Source organism: Eurytemora carolleeae, unplaced genomic scaffold (genome assembly GCF_000591075.1).
Source record: "Eurytemora carolleeae unplaced genomic scaffold, Eaff_2.0 scaffold1340, whole genome shotgun sequence".
NCBI lineage: Eukaryota > Metazoa > Arthropoda > Copepoda > Calanoida > Temoridae > Eurytemora > Eurytemora carolleeae.
In genome coordinates this window covers 68983-91216 of record NW_019397231.1, presented here as the reverse complement: position 1 = coordinate 91216, position 22234 = coordinate 68983, and the positions used below count along the sequence as shown (strand labels likewise).

Sequence of the window (22234 nt, the reverse complement as noted above, 5' to 3'; positions counted from 1 at the left end):
AGCGCTTAGGCTGTTTAGTTTACCCTGAAATTACCCAAAAAAGTGAACGGTCCCTTTAAATGTGAGTTTAACTCATTTGAACAGAATTGAATTTGTTACAATTCAAAAACTGTCTGCCTAAGTAATTCGCGTAATGAAACAACCCAATAATCATAGTGAGTGACATATTTAATTCGTTTTAACGTTTTCTTTCACTGTAAACTTTTTTGTAAATCAATATCCTTGACAAAGATATTTAAGGAACGTTTTCTCAAATGGTTCAAGAATTAAAAAAACATTTCCACAATTTGTTATTCATTTCGTAATAACTCTAATGTACCTCAAGCAGGAGTTTGAGGCATTGAACAGCACCTGCCTGAGCAGCAACATGAACAGGAGACCTACCAACACTATCACGTAAACTCCTGTTCAAATCCTTTCTCCTAAACAGGAATCACATCTATATTCGGAGACGCTATTTCCTTTTTGTAAATTAAATCAAACCAATACAAACAAATAATGGACATACTATTTTATAATGAAATCCCATAAAGGAATTGTATGCCAACAACGATTAAAAAAGTGCCCTCAAGATAGAAAAACAATGACTTAAAAAAAGGTTTTTTGACAAAAACAAAAATAACTTGATCAATGATAGTGGTTTGAAAAGTAAAGTATATATAGGCCAAAGGGGACTATTTTAAACCACGTTTAGTCAAATAAGAGCATAAAAAATTAGAAATTAAATTAACTCAAGTCAATTTTATTTATTTCCACTAAAGCTATAATAAAAGGAGTTATACCGTAGAATAAGTTGAGTAGATTCAACAGAATTAGCTCGAACAGCGTCCATCAAAGGTGTGGTGCCACATGAATCCATACTAAAACATTATTTGAGTATTTTGTGTGGTCTAGATTATATTAAAGGTGTGGTACCACATAAATGACGACTGAACATGTATTTGAGTAATTTGTGTGGTCTAGATCATAATAAAGATATGGTACCACATAAATATTTATTAAAAATTGAATTTAAGTCGTAATGTGCTTTGAATTAAGATGTGTAGAACCACAACAATCCACATTAAACATTGAATTTGAGTTGTATAATGTACTTGGAATTATATAATAGGTGTAATACCACATAAATCCATACTACACATTTGAATTTTATTTGTGTGTGATACCGTCTGAGTTCTGACTGAGACATCTACATAATTAAAATTAAGATAGTATGCACTAAGCATTAGAGAAGTTGAGTCAGAGGTCTCATATAAATTGATGAATCTAGGTATCGAGGTACCTGTAACAGTTGCGTCCAACAGAAACAAGGAAATCAACGGATTGATAAGACTCATGAAGTAAAAGAAAATAGTATACAAAATTAATACATGTAGCTTACTAACTTGATCTCCAAGTTCAAGCCTTTTTCTTACCATTTTTAAAATGGTAAAGTAAGATCTCTAAATTCTAGGCTATGACTTTTTCCAAGTCTCGAGTGGGTCACTGCCCAGTTTGCCCCCCCCCCCCCGCCTTCCTGTATACACCCCTGATTTATATGTACCTGTTACAACTGCATCCTACGGAAAGAAGGAAATCAACGGTTTGATAAGACGCATGAAGAGCAGCAGTGTGAAGAGGAGTTCTGCCATTTTTACTAAACATAAGAATAAGTTTATATAATCGTATAAGTTTTTTCAAGGATTAATAACAGTAGTTAAAGGTCTCCTGTTCATTGATTTACCTGACAATACTCCAAGCAGCAAGCTCCTGTTCAAGGATGAATAACAGTAGTTAAAGATCTCCTGTTCTTTGATTTACCTGACAATACTCCAAGCAGCAAGCTCCTGTTCAAGGATGAATCTCATGTTTCTTGATTTACCTAACAATACTCCAAGCAGTTGGCTCCTGTTCAAGGATAAATAACAGTACTTCAAGATCTCCTGTTCGAGCAGCAACATGGAAACTGGTCCAACCATCTGAATAACACCATTCAATTTATTTATCCTAAAGTCTTTCATTGTAAGATCTATTATTTAACCATTAACTAGGGGATTAAATTTTTGATTGAAAACAAAAACTGTGTTTTAAGACAATTTTTCTCAATTGAACAATAGGAGTATAAATTTTAATTTAAAATTTTTAAATCCACTGAAGAAAATAAAAAAATCCGCTAAATTTAACAATAACATTTACATGTCGGAAAAATCGTATTGTTTCAACATCATATCAAGTTATTATTAATTCAACATAATTGGTATCACATGACATTGACAATTAGAGGTTTATTTTTAGCGAGGTCTTACTTCCTTGAATGAATAAAAAATGCTCATTAAATTATAAGTATCCAATGAACGTAATTTGAGTTGAATTTTAATTCATTTTGGCTAGAACCCATTTCATTTTCAATTATTTCACGCTTTTTTAGCTAAAATTCTATGACGGCCTTTCCAGTGAGTAAGTTTAGTATCTAATCCTTTTATCTTTCTGAAAAAATCCTCGAGTTAAAGCCAGTTTGTTATTTTAATTAATGTCGGCTTAAAGGGTCTGTAAGCGTAATCTTAAGTGAACCTACATGCAAAGATGGCATTGACATATTCACAACGGTACCTATAAAAACTTGATCAAGTATGAATTTGAACTCCACGTCTTTGTTTTAGAAAACGGTTAATTTTGATTTGTGGTTTCTCTGCAAAAGTGATCTGAGTATTTCTTGCTTGTAAGGAAGCCAGGAGAATTTATCAGAACCTAACACTTTTTCGAGAGAGGAGAACGACGTTATCTTCCACATTTTTGATGAGATTAATTGTCTCAAGGGTACTGTTCTTAATCGGACATTGCCATCTTTTCATGGAGGGGTTCCATGAAATTAGACGCACAGTCCCTTTAAAATGTACTACTTTAACAAGTGTTTTATTGCACATTATTTCTATCGTCAGTATCTTTCTTATTAACATTATTTTGTGAGAGAAATAAAAACAATCCGAGAAAATAAAGATTATAAATAGAGAAGTAATGCGTAGGAAGAGCTCTAATTCCGTCACCATATACGTTTATTAAATCTAAAAATAATGCCAATGTTTAACATTATTTACACAAAAAAGAACAAATAAGATGCACTAACACTTTATTCGGTGATCAGCATTTTTAAAACTTTTTTTCTTATCATCTTAAAATAATATTGTCATTGTGCATTTTAAACAATTGCTCTGGGTTTTATGATATTTAATAACGCAAAAAAAACATGGAATATAATTATTACAATTTCAAAAGTACTGATATCTTGTAATGTAAACCTTTGATATTAAACTTTTAAAGGCTGTCAGATCAAACAGTCAAAATTGGAAATATCAATGGTTTACACCAACAGGTTGCAAAAATATAGGGATTAGAAAATGAAAGCTTGAGAAGAGTAATGATTTCCTTTTCAGGAAAAATATCAGAATCCTAAACTTTAAATCTTAGCATATTTTTTAAAATAATTTTATTATTATAAAATCTGGTAAAAGGGGAAGGAAAAAATTGCAAATATATTCATTTATAAATAAAATATCTAAATAATCTCTCCCATCTAGAATCAATAGAAAAATTTGAGAAAGCCATTTTTACCAGTATCAAAAATTTATTTTATAGTCTCCTTATTAATTAGCAATGTTTTTTTTTAACATTCCTTTAAACTTTTCTAACCTTTGTTTTGAATATTAAGATTTGCTGCCTGTTTGACCAGAAGCTTGAGTATCCCTAGGCGACCAGGATGCGTGACCGCCAGCATAGCTGGTGTCCAATCAGCTCGCTTCAGCTGGTCAACCTAAGAAAACAAGTTCCCAAATGTCCAAACCTCAACGCTCCAATTAATTCTGAATGATTTAACTTTTCAAAATTTTCGCGTTTTTATGCAATATACAGAATGCAGAGCATTTCTGTTTCTAATTGCCGGGAAGTGAGCCATCAAAAACATGATATCTCAACTATAGAAAGTTTCAAGTTTGTTTCCTTTCGTATCATTTTCAAAAATAGCGCACAATTTTATCTGTAACTGGATAGCTTATCCTCATAAATTTACTATTTATTGTTTTGGTTTTCAAAAAAAAAGTTTCCAGTAATTAGCAATAGTTGTGAATTTATCGTAAACTTTTTAATAATTTAGAAATATACAAAAATATTTTTGATTTAATTGAAGGCAATTTTTAACAAAATTTGCCAAAATTTTCCTAAAATTAAAAAAAAAAAACATTTGCTCGTTGGAACTCTAGTTTTAAGGATTTCAAGGGAACTGAATGTCTAATGTCTACACATGAAATGCATAAAAGACACAGGGTCACTCAAATCATGTTTAAAAAACAGAATGGGAGATACAGTCCCTTTATATAACAATAAAGAAGATACAGTCCCTTTATATAATAATAAATAAGATACAGACCCTTTATATAACTATGAATGAGATACAGGCCCTTTATAAAACAATGAATGAGATACAGTCCCTTTATAAAACAATGAATGAGATACAGTCCCTTTATATAACTATGAATGAGATACAGGCCCTTTATATAACTATGAATGAGATACATCCCCTTTATAAAACAATGAATGAGATACAGGCCCTTTATAAAACAATGAATGAGATACAGTTCCTTTATAAAACAATGAATGAGATACAGGGCCTTTATAAAACAATGAATGAGATACAGTTCCTTTATAAAACAATGAATGAGATACAGGCCCTTTATAAAACAATGAATGAGATACAGTTCCTTTATAAAACAATGAATGAGATACAGTCCATTTATATCACTATGAATGAGATACAGTCCATTTATATCACTATCAATTAGATACAGTCCATCTATTTAACTATGAATAAGATACAGTCCCTTTATATAACAATGAATGAGATACAGGCCCTTTATATAACTATGAATGAGATACAGGCCCTTTATAAAACAATGAATGAGATGCAGTCCCTTTATATAACTATGAATGAGATACAGTCCATTTATGTCACTATGAATGAGATAGAGTCCATTTATATCACTATCAATTAGATACAGTCCATTTAAAAAACTATTTATAAGATACAGTCCCTTTATATAACAATGAATGAGATACAGTCCCTTTATATCACTATGAATTAGATACAGTCCCTTTATAAAACAATGAATTAGATACAGTCCCTTTATATAACAATGAATGAGGTACAGGCCCTTTTTATAACTATCAATTAGATACAGTCCATTTATATAACTATTAATAAGATACAGTCCCTTTATATAACAATGAATGAGATACAGTCCCTTTATATAACAATGAATGAGATACAGTCCATTTATATCACTATGCATTAGATACAGTCCCTTTATAAAACAATGAATTAGATACAGTCCCTTTATATAACAATGAATGAGGTACAGGCCCTTTTTATAACTATGAACGAGATACAGTCCCTTTATATAACAATGAATGAGATACAGTCCCTTTATATAACTATGAATGAGATACAGTCCATTTATATCACTATGAATTAGATACAGTCCCTTTATATAACTATGAATAAGATACAGTCCATTTATATAACAATGAATGAGATACAGTTCCTTTATATAACTATGAATGAGATACAGTCCCTTTATAAAACAATGAATAAGATAAAGTCTCTTTATATAACTATGAATAAGATACAGTCCCTTTATTTCACTATGAATGAGATACAGCTCCTTTATATAACTATGAATGAGATACAGTTCCTTTATATAACTATGAATGAGATACAGGCCCTTTAATTAACTATGAATGAGATACAGTCCCTTTATATAACTATGAATGAGATACAGGCCCTTTTCATAACAATGAATGAGATACAGTCACTTTAAAAAGTGATGAATGAAATACAGGACCTTTTCATAACAATGAATGAGATACAGTCACTTTTAATAGTGATGAATGAGATACAGGCCCTTTTCATAACAATGAATGAGATACAGTCACTTTTAATAGTGATGAATGAGATACAGGCCCTTTTCATAACAATGAATGAGATACAGTCACTTTTAATAGTGATGAATGAGATACAGTCGCTTTTCATAACAAACTATGAATGTGTGAAAAACAAATAAGTTATTAAAAATCTCAAAAAAACACAAATTTCATGTCAATAATATATGACGAGATTAATGTTTATTAAGAGTATAAATAGATTTTAGTTTGAAAGTTTTTACACTTTTTGATTATACGAACGTCAACCAATATTTCTAAATAATTAAATTTGTTGGAAAAGATTTAATCCGTTGGAATATATTTAATCGGGTTCTCTTACTTTATTTATACAACAAATCCCGGCTGTGCCTTAAGAAACGAAACACTCGCCACAGCTCTAATTTTCTAATCTTTTTATGAATCTTTGATACCCGATGATGCAAACTTATAGATATTTCAGTTTTTTGCCTTTTATCTGGCAGACATTATAGTTTGAAACCTATACAGCATGTTTTGCAAAGACATGAGGACTATAAAATTGGAATTTAAGGCATGAATTCAATTTCTTTGAGGAAAAAGCGACCAGAAAATAATGTTTTCTAACTGTTTTTGTATTATTTTGTTGTTTACATAACGCTCCTTAAATTCTCAACTGAATGCTTGAAGGTTATGAATAATAGACATCTAGAACAATATCTGAACTTGTACCTGTACTCCTAGACTAAGGAGTTCTTGGACAAACTCTTCCTCTCCTTGCTGACAAGCTTCATGGAGAGGGGTCTTACCATCTAGGTTCCTAATAACAAGTTAAAAAGTTAAAAAAAAAATAGATACTTGTTGTTAAAAATCTTTCAACTCACCTTATTTCTAAATCCACAAACTTCTTTCCGACAAACTCTTGAACCAAGAAGCGCAAACAGCTGATATGGCCGTTTCGCGCCAAAATATGCAAAATGGCATCTCCTGACTTTTTATGAGCAATTTTTCCGAAGTCTCCCAGATCTTGATTGAGGTTGAATTGGTAGAGAAGATTTGAGAATGTTTTTAAGTTTCCTTCCTGAGCAGCGGATAGCAAGTCTTTTATGATCTTTTCGTTCATGTTGTGTACAGTGTAGTTTGTATCACGTGGACAAATAGTCAACACTCCTTAAAAAGCGAGCATCACAATTTCATTTTGGGAAATTCATGATGTTATACATTTCTTCAGTTTATATTCTAGCCTAATTTGTTGCTTTCATTGGTTTTTTGGAAATCAATATTCTTACATTTAATGCATTTTTCTTTTAAAATATTGATATTTTTTTAATAATAAATGCATAATTTAGTAATTTTGATTAAAAGTCCATGCATTTCTGTTAATAAATCTATTTTTAAAAACAAAATTATTGGTGAGGCTTTATCCATCTCTATAATGATTTCAATATGAGGGATTGAAAGTCCCGTTATACATCAAGTTAGATAATGGTTAAACAATTTCCAAGATAATTTAAAAAAGATGAAAGTTTCGTAATCCCTTTAGTGATTTCAAGATGAAGGTTTGAAAATCCTTTTACAGCTTTCAAGATGAAGCATAGACAATCCCTTTAATGATTTCAAGATAAAGCATAGACAATCCCTTTAATGATTTCAAGACAAAGCATAGACAATCCCTTTAATGATTTCAAGATAAAGCATAGACAATCCCTTTAATGATTTCAAGATAAAGGTTTGAAAATCCTTTTACAGCTTTCAAGATGAAGCACAGACAATCCTTTTAATGATTTCAAGATGAAGGTTTGACATCCCTTTAATGTTTTCAAGATGAAGGTTTAACAATCCCTTTAATTATTTCAAGATGAAGTATAGACAGACAGTTCCGTTTAATACTTTCAAGATGAAGGTACATACCCCTGCGTTGCAACCTATGTCTAGGCCTAGAACTGATTCCTCTGCTAGATCTAGATCCCGGAGCAGGTTTCCAGGAAGACGGGATACTCGCTCCTCCGCAGGGTTGAACTCGTAATAGTTAATAAAGTTTCCGAACCTGGCAGCTCCAGGGTCAACACGTTCACCTGAAGAAAGATATAGATAGATATATACAATTAGCAATACTAATAAGATAAGATGAGATAAAGGAAGGATCTGAAAACCCGCCATCTTTGAGAGCCCAGACCGCATCAGGGCTAACACCAATAAGCTCCGGGAATAAAGCACACAATTATACAAAAGAGAATGCTTTTGAAACAAACTTAGGACTGAAATTATAGGTTTTTATTGTAATACATTTTCTTACAATGAACAAATTTCAAATTATAGACTTAAAAGTGAAGAGATGGAGAAGTAATAGAGTCTGAAAAGTCTGGAATTTTGATAAACTAGACTTACATGACGCTTCGCGCCCCCCTTTCTATATTGATAATTTTAACTTTTTGATGCTGATCTATCTAACTGTATATTCTGAAAGCATTTCTTCATTGTAAATGTTTAAGTAATAATCAACAAAAAATATTCCTCTTAACATTAGTGGATTTCCGACCATTTGTTACCTTTCAAAGTTAGATTATTTGATCTAAGGTCTAAGACATTGAATCGTAAAGATATAGGAATAAGAAAATCAGAGTTTGCGTCAAAAGCTCAATTACTTTAATCAGATTGTTTGTAAAGTAAACATTTTTAATGTTTAAAAACTCAACAAACAAAAAACTAAATTAAAGCGTCTCTTTAAATTAAGTTAATTACGGATTATGAAGAATCAAATTAAATTAAGTAATAAAACAATAAAGATAAGAATTTGTAAATTAAAATAAGAAAACGGGAAACCCATATTAATATCATTTATTACAATTTTGATACGTCAACAAATTTTATGATTTACGTAAATAAGAATTGGGATTTCAGAAGAAAATACTTGAAAAACTAAATATTTTACTTCAAGCATATTTCTGTTTTCTCTTATTTTTCAAACAAAAAAAGGAAAAGCGGTGAATTGAAATTTTGCGAAAATAAAGAAAACCTTTTGATATTCTAAAATTATATGATATATGATATATATATATATATATATATATGAAGATGATTTAACAATGTTGAATTCATAAGAGCAGGAGTGCAAAATTCAAAAGTCTGAAGCTAGATAAAAAATATCTAAATTTTATCTTTATTAAAGTTAAAGACGGGATATTTAAATTCTATAATCAGACCACACATAATTGTCTGGGAACAAGAAGCAAAAGCTCAGAAATGCAGATTTTCTAAAATTCCACATAGATGATTTATATAACTATAGCTTGGGAAACCAGTTTTGCCAGGATTTTTCGCTATACCATTGGAATTTTCGGACCGGGCTAAGAACATTCCCCTGGTTACCGCGTTACCTAATCAAAATTTGAGGCAAATCGGTCAAGGCCCAAGGGGATCCCAAAATAACATTGGACATACTGAGACAAACGGAGATTGCTATTTTAAACGTATGAAATATAGATACTACTTTTTACTTTGTCTAAGGTTGAATAAACCTGAATAGAGGGGCGGGCAATGCGTCTCAAACAAGACTCCAAAAGAGTTGCGAGCATCACAGAAAACTTCATTCGTTAAAACAAAAGATCAGCAAGACGATGAGGTGACAAAAAATATCCCCCCCCCCCCGATCAAGAATTCGCCCTTACGGCTTACATAATTGAAAGTATACCGAATTCAAACAACTAACACTTCAATTTTTAGTAAATTTTTGTAATTCAGAGAATTTAAATAAGCTGTTATAAGCAACATCTCTCTGTACATAATAAAATCATATAAAATATGTATTCAGTTTTAAATGAATAATTAGATTTCCTAGCTTTAGTTTCGAAACGTTATTTTATTCTGACATATCAGAAAATAGATTTAGTTTCTAATTTATTTACGACTTTCATTGATTAATGATTATTTGCCCTGTGAACTGGGAACGGAACTAAAATAATTAAATTTTCATGATAAAATAAAATAAATATTATTTTACAAACATATTTCATTTAATATTAAATATTTAAACATTTGCCATGTGAAAATTTTAAATTTAACAAGTGTTTAATATAGTTTTTCATTTAAGATTTAAACAGTTTTATCTCAGTTTAAGTATTATTCCTGTTGAAAACCATGTAAGGGGGGGGAACAGTGGGCCGGGGTTTTAGGGGAGGGTCAGTCAAAACGAATTTACTCCATAAACCCCTTATTTATGTCAAATAAGGCTTGGTCGCTTAAGAATGTTTAAATTATGTTTAAGTTAAGCACTTAGACCGAAAACCCGCTACTTCATTGAAAACTCTTAAAATAGGATTTTTCAACACACTACTCTGACTACATTAAGACTTTGGCATGCTGCAGGCGCCCCTGAATCTTTTCTATGTGGCTGTTAGAATCTAATTGCACATTTAAATTATCCCAAAACCGCTGTGCTATCTTGTACTTTTGCATTAAATATATTCTTTTCCCCCTAAATAGTTCTCTTTAACAAAGACGACATCTAAATATTTTGCGGGTTTGCAGGATCCATTTAAGGATAAATATATAAACCGTAAACGGGCAAAGTAATTATAAATTTAAATCAGTAAAAATCAATGCAAGCTACAATTAAAAAAATGTTTGCAAATGGAAAGATTATCAGAATATATTAATTTTGTCCATTCTCAAAATTAAACATAAGACCAATGCTTTTTTAGAGAAGTATTGTAACAAAAACCAGTCACTCCATCTGACCCCCTAAAATACCACACCGTGGTGGGGGGGGGGGGGTTGATTTTATGCAGATTTGTAAAGAAATTAAGTTGAACTTTAAAATCTCTATATGCTACTTATAAGAAATACTGAACTAAACCGATTAAAATAGTAAAAAGTAAATGATTTCATTGTTCACCAGAAATAAAAGAAAAGCTCATTCAGGATTTTTTAAAAAGAAATTTTTCAAAATATTTCTTTTGAAAACTTTTCTTTACAACATAATTACATTTTATCAGAAAATGCAGAAAACTTTAAGAATTCAGAATTTTCTGAATTTAATAATGGGAAACCATGCATGCGTGCATGCATGCATGCATGCAAGTAAAAATTCCACAAAAGCCTCCCTGTAGATTTTTATAAGGGAAGATTACCTAAGAAACATGTTGTAAATCCATTTAAAACGTTATAATTCAAAGTCTCCTTCAATTGTTAAGTTAAAAGCTTAACAAAAACACGCTTCATATTCACGTGATACCATATGTTCTGAAAAGAAGATTGATTCAATTTCTCATGATGATGTTTAAAAAATGGGAAGATAATTATGTAAATGTTGGCTTCAGATAATGTCGGGCAGTGCGTAGGATCCGCAACATTTTGGCCTCCTGGATCCGGATCCGCAAAAAGGTTAAAAATATCAAAAAAATTAGCTTCTTTGCTCTCTAAATCCAAGTGGGTTAAAAAAGAGAAATTGTAATTTTTTTTTGTCATTTCTAAATTATTCATCAGGTTTTAGCATAAAAATAAGCCAAAAAGGAAGAAAAATAATTTAAAAATGCTTTATGTTATGAAAAATCAGAAATTCTTTAAGAACTGTTATGACCTGGAAATGGATTAGAATTCAGATGAAAATTAAACGGATGTAAAACAATGAAATGTTGAGTTCAAAAAAAAGTTGATGTTTCATCCCCCTAAAGCTAGCTTATTAATTTTATTAGTTCCTTTAAATAAATACCGCTTCTGTCATGGTCTATAAAGTTTCAGGATTAATTTCCAAAACATCTTAATTTAACTGAAGCTTTTTTTAAATTTTCAGTAAAATAGATAAATATTATACATTCTTGTAAGTTAAACTTAGGCCGCAATAAAAAACCTAATTCTCAAGTCCTTCTCAACGCTTTAAAGTTAGTCCTTGACAAATTTTGCTCAAGATTAAAATAAGACTCTGTCTTTAGGCTAGATAATAATTTTTGACTCAATTAGTCTTGAGACTATATTGGCCAAAAAATAAAGCAAAAAATTTAATTTTGTTTAAAATAGACTAAGATAAACCAATATTGTTGTAATTATCAATTTCAAAACTCCCTAATTTTCTCTTTACAATTTTATCTTATCTTCGCTAGATTCACTAGATAAAAACTTTTAAAAGTTCTTATATATCTTATGCACGAGAAACTTTGCAACTTTGCAAAATACACTTTATCTGGAACTAAAATGTTTATATCAAAAATATATCATGTTTTAAACCGTTTAAAACATAGTATCCAAACTAATGTACACTGTACAATGTAAATACAGTGAGAACCAAAAAAAACAGTAGAATGAGTGTCGTGTTCGTTCTTTCTTTTAATCATGAAATTGCTAAGAGAAAGTTATTCTATTGTTTTTCGGTTCTTGCTGTACACAAAAAATTGATTTTCTAATCCCTATCTAAATAGCTGTTAGATCTTTCAAACAACGAAATCAATTAGTTCAAATAATCTAAGTTTGCAAAATCAAAGGTGTACACTATCAAGTTGCAAAGAACTAGTGTTTAGAAAGTTTGAGTTTGTGGCAAAGACTCAATTCCTTAATCGAATAAAACAGTAGAAATATACATAAAAATATAACAATTTCTATATTTAAATCATAACAAGTTGTCCGTACATAATATAGAACATAATACGTAAAATACATAATATTCAAAATCAATTAACATCTGTACACAGAATGCAAGTCGTAATTGTGATTACATCAGTTATTTACGATATGGTGGAGTTTGGGAATAAAATTTAGCGAACGGTTTTCTCGAGCTGACCCTACGATCAACCTGAGAGATCTGTTCCCAGAATCGAACCTGCTCCGATATTTCACTCTCGTTAACTTTAACATAGTTGAGAACCTCTCCCGGTTCAATGTTTACAAACCCATCTGGAGAACCCACAAGCTCCTCGGAGAAACCAAAGAATGGAGATCGAGATTCTGAGAAGTTTACAAGTACGGAGATAAGAGTTTTCCGTGCAAACTTTTGATCTTTGGTTTTCACAAACTCCGGAAAGCCTGGAACCTTGAATGGAAAGATAAATGCCAAATCGTCTCCGTGACATACTCCGTAGCTTTTCTTAAAATACCCCAGTCCTACCGCCTTCCCGGAGAGTTTAAGAACCACTTCAAGGAAAGGGTTCCGAAGAATATGAATGATAGAGAAGGCTGGTGGGACTGAGAGTCTCATGATTGAGAGCGGCCAATTGTGCTTAGCTAGTAGAGCTGCATCCTGGAGCAAGGGTTGAACAAAATATGACATACTGTGAATGTCTTTTAGTTTCTCGAAACTTTCATTACTTGAGTCGAGTTCAGAATTTCCAAAATAGTATTGTTTGATCCTTCTCACAGTGGTTAAATCCTCAGGGGTATGGATCTCTCGCTCCTTGTTGAGAAAGAGTAAGGGAGCCCAGGAATCCCAATCCTTTCTAAGGATCTCAATCCTCTCGGGTTCCTTATGGAACGGAGAAGTAAGGAGCAATCCTTCATCTTTACAGAAGCAGTAGAGAACCGGAACAGGAGTTCCTAATCCTGATTTTACAGCTTCAGTAAAATCCTGAGGAAGGAAAGGTTGGGAACAAAATGAATCTACAGTTGGGATCCATGGCATCGGTATTGGGTAATCCCAATCCATAAACATAGTACAGTGTTTCATTATTCTATCAACACTGACAGTTTGAAGGTAATCAAGTATCCGGTCTGGGTCTTTATCTTGACATCCTAACCTCTCCGCCAATGCCAAAGCATATTGAACAGGTCTCCGATTAGGTCGAAGAAATACAGTAGACGGAGTCCCAGAGAGTGCAATAACTCGATGGAAGAGTCCGGAAGAGAAGGGAGAGACAGCGTGGAGAAGTGCAGACATAGCTCCTGCGCTTTCTCCCATGAGAGTAACATTATCGGGGTTCCCCCCAAACTTCTGTATGTTCTGCTGTACCCAGAGCAGAGACAGATACTGGTCATGAAGACCAAGGTTTCCCGGCGAACGTTCTGTCTCTAAGGAGAGGAAACCCAGTGTTCCCAACCTGTAGTTCATACAAACCAAAACCAGATCCTGATCCAGTAAGATCTCAGGACCATACAGACGACTATCATTTGATCCAACCGCGAAAGCTCCGCCATGGATGAAGATAAGAACAGGTTTCAGGTTTTCATTTTCTCCAGGTCCAGCTTGGGACAGGGTTGGGGTGTAAACATTGAGATATAAACAATCCTCTGATCCCATCCTGAACCTAGAGGTGGGGAAGAACATGTTGGGTTGGATACAGGGTTCGGATACTCCGGTAGTATCCAGGCATCCGTACCAAGGATCACAGGGGGAGGAACGTCGGAACCGGAGAGGTCCAATCGGGGCCTTGGCATAAGGGATCCCAGTAAAGGAGAATATCTTCCTCCCAAGGTCAGTTTTTGTTCTCCGACCCTTGATCCAACCGGTAGAGGTCTCAACAACAGGAGATCCTCTTGTTATCCTCATCCTCAACCTAGAGTCGAAAATCAAATTTCTTTTTAAAACTTAACCAACAAGGAAAGCCGAATAATTTTGTAATGCCGCGTAAGCAGCCTTTACCCCCACCCCCTTCCCCCTCCCTTTAAAATAGTTTGAACCCCTCTAGGAATCAGATATCAAATATCTTAATCTGATACGGAAAAGAAACCATAAATATAATAGATTAATATTCAACTCCCGCTTTAATCTCTGCTTAAGTAACCAGAGACACATAACACAAATCTAATAAAAATAAAGTTAAAAAGTTTAATATTTTCCATGGCGGGTAATTAGAAAACGAGTGGGAAGGAAATATTATAAAAATGTAAATAATAGGTTTTCATTATGCGAACCATGCATCTCTGGTTTAATGGAAGAAAAAAAACTAACTTGAAAAACCAGTTAGTGTAACAAGATTATATAATACATTTATTTCAATTCATTTTTTTTTGTTCTTTGTAAACTTATTTAAAACAGATAAAAAAAAATAAAGAATAAATAGTTCCCAGAATTGAAAGAATGGAGGAAAATTCGGGAAAAGGTAAGCCGCCCCCGCCCCCTCCGGCATCGAAAAAATGGGCTTCTAAAAAATTATTTGCAAAGAATATTTTTCTTTTTGAAGCAAAACTTTCCCCTCCCCCTTTCAATATTTATTAGCTTATTCAATTTTACAATATAACCACACTAGAAGTACTGTTAAAGTTACCCTCCTTGCAAAGTTGGCAATGTCCGATTTGGAAATTACCCTTTATTTATTTAATATTTGTCGTTTTCTAGATTTAAAAGTGATGAATTCTAATAGTTCTTGTATGTTTTCCTGCAATGAAAAAGCGCAAGTCACTTCAGTAAAGATTACAATTAAAAATATTGAGATCTAATTCAAGAGTACCGATAGGAATCGGGCACCGCCATCTTTGCATGGAGGGTCAATTGAAATTACGCTTACAGTCCCTTTAATTTTATCTTTTCTACATTCTAATTTAATTTTCGAGGGGGAAGGAGGGATGAGTCTTATTTATGAAAAGAAAGGAAAAAGTCGTCTGATTCAAGTGGATGGTGTGGACCATTAAAATAATTGATCAATCAAGAATTGATAAATTCTGTGCAAAGTTCAAATGTACTTTTCTATTTCTAAGCAGTCTATCTATACAAACAATCAAAAAACGTTTCTCTGTGTCGAGGATGTTTTAAACGAAATTATGAAGAATCCAATTCGTTCAACATCCAACAGAATTTGAATTTTTAAATCATTTTCTTTTTAATCAAAAGTTAAAAACATTAACAGAAATAACAACTTTAATCAATTAAAAGCATTATATTTTTAGCATCTTGAGTCAGAAATAATGTTATTACAAAAAACAGAAGATACTTTTCTTACACTGTTAATAATTAGAACTAAAGACTTTAAATTTTTATTTCTAACCCCATCCGAGTCAAATAGATAAGATATCAAAAGATCCTATCCACCCCCCCCCCTCCCCTCCATTGCATTTTGTTGCTAAGAGGATAGGAATGATCTGAATACCCTTAACCATTAACCAGAAACCAGACTAAACAAGACCTAACTGGTAGTCTATAACTGGCAGGGTAAGATGGGATATGGGGGGGAGTATGCTATAAAAAGGGGGGGGGGTAAGGCGCTTGAATTTTGATATCTCCTTTACACTTAAAATACAAAGGAACCCCATAAAACTGTGGAATGTAAAGACGACTGTTAGACGTCAAAATATTTAAAATACTCCAATGAACACACAATTGTGCAGTGTACACAGACCCATTTCCAGATTATAAAAATTTTAATCAACAATTCAATAAAAACAGTAAATTCTAATAAAATCAACAATAAAAAATTTTATAACAAATATTTATCTAGTTATCCATGCTATCCAATAAAAAACAAAGCAAAAGAAAATAGTCTAATAAATTGTGTTTTCACTTTGAGATAAGGAAAAAGTGCAAAATGCTGTTTGAAAAATGTCATTAATAATTCTTATTTGTAAATTATTAAAAAAATTAATTTAAAAATGACAATCAGATCGAAACTGCTGAAATAAGTATAGAATTAGATTAATTTGAATTTTATAAGATTTTAATGAAATAAATATAAAAATTATTTGTTGTTTAAACTAAATTTCTTTCAAAATGTTTAATAGAATTGTATGAAAAAAAATAATAAATGACTTCTTAAAGGAAAATGACATTTGATATTGGGAAAAGTCGGACCAGGGTTTCATGTCTAGATTCTTACTTCTTAAACTTGACCTTCAACATTTAGGAAAAAAACAAAAGAAAAAAATAAGAAATATTTTTGCTTTAATTAAATAATCTATTTTCTATTAAATAATTCATTCTGTAAGGAAAAATAGGAAATGGAAACATTAATGAGATGCGTTGTCACGAAAAAAAACCAGATTGTACTTTTTAAAAAACCGGAAAATTACAAAACTCCAATAAAAAGTCGTTAAAACGACTTGATTTTCTGATAAAAAAAACGTACCAAAGCAATCGTTCCAAAATTTACCAAAAGTTATAGAAAACAAACTGACATAATTTGGCGATAGAGTTATTAAAAAATCTATTTTTCCATTTTTTACTTTTACCATCCAATTATAGTTTTAATGTTTTATGTTTTAAAAGTTTAAAGTTAACCGACGTATATTTTTTTGATAAATTTTTAAAGCCCTTTTATCAAAATCTACCCCCACATTTTATCAGGATTGGCTGAGCATTAACAATTGATTCAACAAAAGGTTTTGTTCTTTAGAAATTTGATTTTCCTAGATTTATGAACAATTGACGAGGTTTAATTATCGTCTCTTCTAAGTATCTGACAACTCTCTCTTCTCATCAGGTTTTAGCAGATTTTTCTCTAGTTCCAAGATTTAGGTTTATGCATCCAGATTCGTTTTATCTTAACTTTGATTGATTTCTTGGCTTTTGTATTTGATATGTCCTGATATTGATGTAGATCTTGACAGCGCTTCTGTTTAAAAAATTATGAACTTTCTAAATTTTAAATCGCCTTAAAACCTCTTATAATTTCTGAAATGTCTCTTGACAGAAAAACTTTGACCACACTCGACATGAAAAGTCTTGGCACTGTGTGAAACTCTCGATAACTTTTCTGTGACTTTGCCTTAAAGCACGAGAATTTTCGGCTTAATTTTAAATCTGTTCTAAAGCCATTGCAATGGTCGGCAATTGTTCTTACATCGTGGTTTAATACTTTTTACTACAAATGTCACTTTTGAGTTGAATTGGTAAGATATGATTGTCTTGAGTCTACTAACTGTTGTCAGCCCGAAGAAAGAGCGCAGACTAAACCGTGTTTTCTTTCAAAATGTAATCTTTCCTCTACGCAGTGCAGATATATTGAGGAGACGGAGAGCGGGAGGGAGACTTTAGCCCGGGTCATAGAACAAGCTGTAACTTGCTATAACTACGACTATAATTTACAGACATAAGCCCGGGACATAGAACAAGCAGTAACTTGCTGTAACTACGACTATAATTTACAGACATAAGCCCGGGACATAGAACAAGCTGTAACTTGCTGTAACTACGACTATAATTTACAGACATAAGCCCGGGACATAGAACAAGCTGTAACTTGCTGTAACTACGACTATAATTCACAGACATACAGGGTGTCCCACGAAACATGACAATAGAAAGACGACTTGAAAGTCGTCTTTGGTATTTGAATTTATTTGTAACATTTAGTCTTCTATCTACTTTAACATGTATGATTCTTGAAACAATTATCACATAATTCTCCTAGCCTTGGCATTTCCAAAAAGTGGTCTGCGTTTTTTGTGCTTTCAATATTACCGGAGATATAAAGACTTTGGTTCAGATTTCAATTTTGTTAAATAAAAGCAAAATTGTCGAAATCTGAACGAAATTCTTCATATCTCGGGCAATATTGAAAGCACAAAAAAGGCAGACCACATTTTGGAAATGGCAGGCCAAGGGAAATTTTGTGATTATTATCTCTATATGTTTATCCAAAAAGGGGACTTACATCAGATATGTTCATAAGATATGTTACATCAAATATGTTCATCCAATAAGGGGACTTGCATTAAATATTTTAATTCAGAAAGAAGACTTGTAGTAAATGTCCTACTCCATAAAAGTCTTCAGACACATATCAATCCGGGTATAACTCAATCAGTAACTCACGGTTTAAGGGATACTTCACTAACAATGTCAATCCGGACACGACTTTATCTGTATCAATGCATGTTCCCTCTCGTTAGGGTTAACGAGGCATGAGAGATTCAGTTCAGTAATACTTTACTATAAATGTCAATCCGGACATGACTTTATCTGTATCAATGCTCATTCCCTCTTGACCTTGTTATGGTTGATGAGGCATGAGGGCTTTTCACTTCAGTATTACTTTACTATCAATGTCAATCCGGACACAACTTTATCTGTATTGATTCCCAATCTAGTTCTATATTTCAAGAGAGTGATTCAGGATAGGGAGGGAACCCCCGAACGCCAAGAGCCTCTGCTATTAAGACATCAAGCCTCCCAGATTCGCTAGGCAGACCGAGACTCCACTATGCAGACAAAGCCTACTCTATGCAGACCGTGCCTCCACTATGCAGTAAACGAGCCTCAACCATACAGCACAGCTTTTTTTAAATCTTGGTATTTATGAGTGATGAAAACTTTTAACAATTTTTGTTTGACGTAGTGGCATAAGAATTTTTCTAAAGATTAGAGTTGTTCATTGATTGTCATGATTAGAAACATATATGGACTCATAAAGTGGTTTATAAGATTTATATTAAAACTTGAGCAGAAAGGAAGATATTTGGAGAAATATTTCTGGAGTAAACTTGGTTTGTTTTGTTGTAATCTTTGATTTAAACAATACCTTTTTTTTTGAAAAATGTAAAGATTTAAATAATAAATGCAAATTTTTTAGATTTAATTTGAACTTCAAAAAAGGTATCGCTAAAATCAAAGATTACAAAAGATTAAATGAAATTCAATTCAAATTTTTTTTTAAATATTTTCCTTTTCGTGTAAAAAATGTTTAAAGTTTTAGATACTACTTTAGTAGTCATAATTAGGCACTATTTATGATAATTAATAAATACTTCTCATCTTTGAAAAGCCTCTCATGCCACTATGTCTAAAAATTTCAAAAAAATCTTTTATTTAACTAAAAACACAAGTTTAAAAAACCTCCTGTATTACACATGCACATTTTGATTTATTGCGCATGCTCATTACTGCATAGCAGAGGCTCGGTCTGCCTAACAAATCTGGGAGGCTCGTGTCTGCATAGCGGAGGCTCATGGTGTCCGGGGGTTGCCTCCTTCTTCAGGGTGCATCTCGTTCACTAACCAAGAAGTAATTACTCTCACAAAACAGAGAATATTCCAACTAAATGTATTTGGGTTTCTATGTAACAAGTTAAAGTTAATCGACGTAATCACAAGTTATATGTTTCATGATATTTATTACGGAATACAGACATACATCAAATATATTCATCCAAAAAATGGGACTTCCCTCTTTTCTTATAGAATATACTCTTTTAATTTACTATTAAAATTAAAATTGCAGCAACCGTACTTCAAATTCCAAACTAGTTTAAAGCAGTATGCAGTACACAGAGATAGTGCGATAGATAGTAACACAAATAAACAATAGTAGGTGTCCAAATAGTATATATTTTGTCGATAAATTGATTGTTTACTATATTAGAAAAAATTATAAAGAAAGATTTTTCAAATGCAGTAATGAATTTTTTATTATCAGAAAATACTTGTAAGTATCTTTCTGATGGCTCATTAATAATGTGGTCTTCTAATATTTTTATTTATTAAAAAAAGGTTGAAAAATTTTAATCTTGAGTTGAGGAATATTTTATTAAACCGATAACCCCCAAAAAAGTTCTTGAAAAAAATTTCCAGTAAAAAAACCCTGAAATTTCGCACTTTAACAGTCCTGTGGAAAAAAATTCTTTTATTAAAAAAACTTTAATTTCTATGACTTTTTCTCTGGCTCCAGTGTGATTTTAAACAAAAAAAGTCCTATAACAGAGAAAAAGCATGATTCACCATGGAAAAAAAAGTCCTAATTGTAAACATCCTTACAATGATCGTAGGTTTTCAGGAGCTTGTTATTAAACACCCCTAACTATATATATGTTTAATATGCAGATATGGAAAAATTAGTCTTTTTTGGAAAATAATTTTCAAAAAAGAAATATAGAATATATTTGTTACATATGTACATATTTATCACAAGTGTAGTGAGTGTAGTAAGCATTTCCTTTTGCATTTTATTTAAGAATATGAAACTAGCCCTGTTTATGATATATATAGTACACTTGTACGAGGAATTTATAAACACAACCTGTTTTAGGACTTTTTCCTGCAGACTTAAATTACTGAGTTCATATTTCCCTTTTCCTTTCCTCGGAGTTTTTTTCTTCCGGACTTTAATTCCTGTGATTTTTCCCCTGAGACTGAATTGACAGCCCCCCATATTATTTTAGGAAAAAAGTCCCAGGAATCTAAAACACAGGACTTTATTTCCAGTGACATTTTAACCAAGGATTTAAGAAAATTGGACTTTTAATCCAGAGTTTTTATTTCCAGGTTTTTTCCTGATATTTTTTTGAATGAATATTTTTTTCTATTAATTCAGGTTTAAGTTAGACAATTTTAGGGCCGAGCGCTGCGGCGAGGACAAGTTCTGGTGCTACATATGATATGCCGGGTCCGTCCTAGTATACGATTTTTGGCCCCCCCCCCCTCCTATTAATTTTGTACATGACCACTTATTTCTTCCTTTTCAGCAAAAATATGGTTTTAAATTATTCTTTTAGGTTCGGTTAAGTTTAGACAATTTTTGAGCCGAGCGCTGTGGTCCGTCCTAGTATACGATTTTTGGACCCCCCTCCCCCCTCTCTTATCAATTTTGTACATGACCACTTTTTCACCAATTTTCAATAAAATTAGTATTTATTAAGGGTTAGGTTAAGTTAAGACACTTTCTGGGCCGAGCGCTACAGCTAGGACAAGCTAGGGGACCGAGCGCTGCGGCCACATGGTCAATTATATCCATGTCTTGCATATAAGATTAGTATATATTTAGGGTTAGGTTAGGTTAAGACCAAAGTGAATAAATACTATTAAATCACTTTGGGTTACGATACTTTCAGGGCCGAGCGCTGCGGCTAGGAGGCCGAGCGCCGAGGCTAGGACAGGCTAGGGGGCCGGGGGCTGCGGCCACATGGTCAATTATATCCATGTCTTCCATATAAGATCCATGTACAAAATTGATAAGAGGGCGAGGGGGGCGTGGGAGGGTCCAAAAATCGTGAATTAGGTTTTTATCGAGCGCTGCGGCTAGGGGGCCGAGCGCCAAGGCTAGGACAGGCTAGGGGGCCTGGCGCTACGGCCACATGACCAAATATATTTTTGTTACATATGAGATCCATGTACACAATTGATAGGAGGGGGGAGGGCCGAAAATCGTTTACTAGGAAATTACCGCTATGCCTATCTGAGTTTAAGATTGGCTAAGTGGGCCAAGAATAGACCTCGAATTGAGTTCCTTAGTTAATTTTCCTACCTTCAACATCATTTTTCATTCTCAATAGATGAGCGAAAATTCGGTTAATGGCTACTACGTGAACTCTACTACACGAACTGCCCTCAACACTCGTCACACGTTACACCACTTTTGCATTTCACAATTTATTTTTAATATTTAGCAGACCATGTTTTGAGAATTGAAATTATCAGCGGCATTCTGAGCATATAAATGTCGTCTTCTATTTAATTGTCAGTT

The 22234-nt window shown here is 32.6% G+C and overlaps 2 protein-coding genes across 3 annotated transcripts; both read right to left on the bottom strand.

Moving 5' to 3' along the window:
- Positions 1-319: 319 nt before the first annotated feature.
- Positions 320-22178, bottom strand: LOC111712905 (ankyrin repeat domain-containing protein 16; the record flags this gene model as incomplete). 2 transcript variants are annotated; one of them, XM_023487661.1, is given in 9 exon segments in its annotated part: positions 320-422; positions 783-860; positions 1544-1636; positions 1862-1958; positions 3667-3787; positions 6658-6745; positions 6810-7095; positions 7837-8000; positions 22016-22178. In XM_023487661.1, coding segments are annotated over 7 exon segments (819 nt in total), but the record flags the coding sequence as incomplete, so codon positions are not given.
- LOC111712903 (esterase FE4) lies at positions 12499-17800 on the bottom strand. The gene is made up of 2 exons (XM_023487655.1): positions 17185-17800; positions 12499-14402 (listed from the first exon to the last, which is right to left on the bottom strand). Exon 2 carries the CDS (start codon positions 14393-14395, stop codon positions 12638-12640), a length of 1758 nt encoding a protein of 585 aa, XP_023343423.1. The 5' UTR covers positions 14396-14402; positions 17185-17800; the 3' UTR covers positions 12499-12637.
- Positions 22179-22234: the final 56 nt, after the last annotated feature.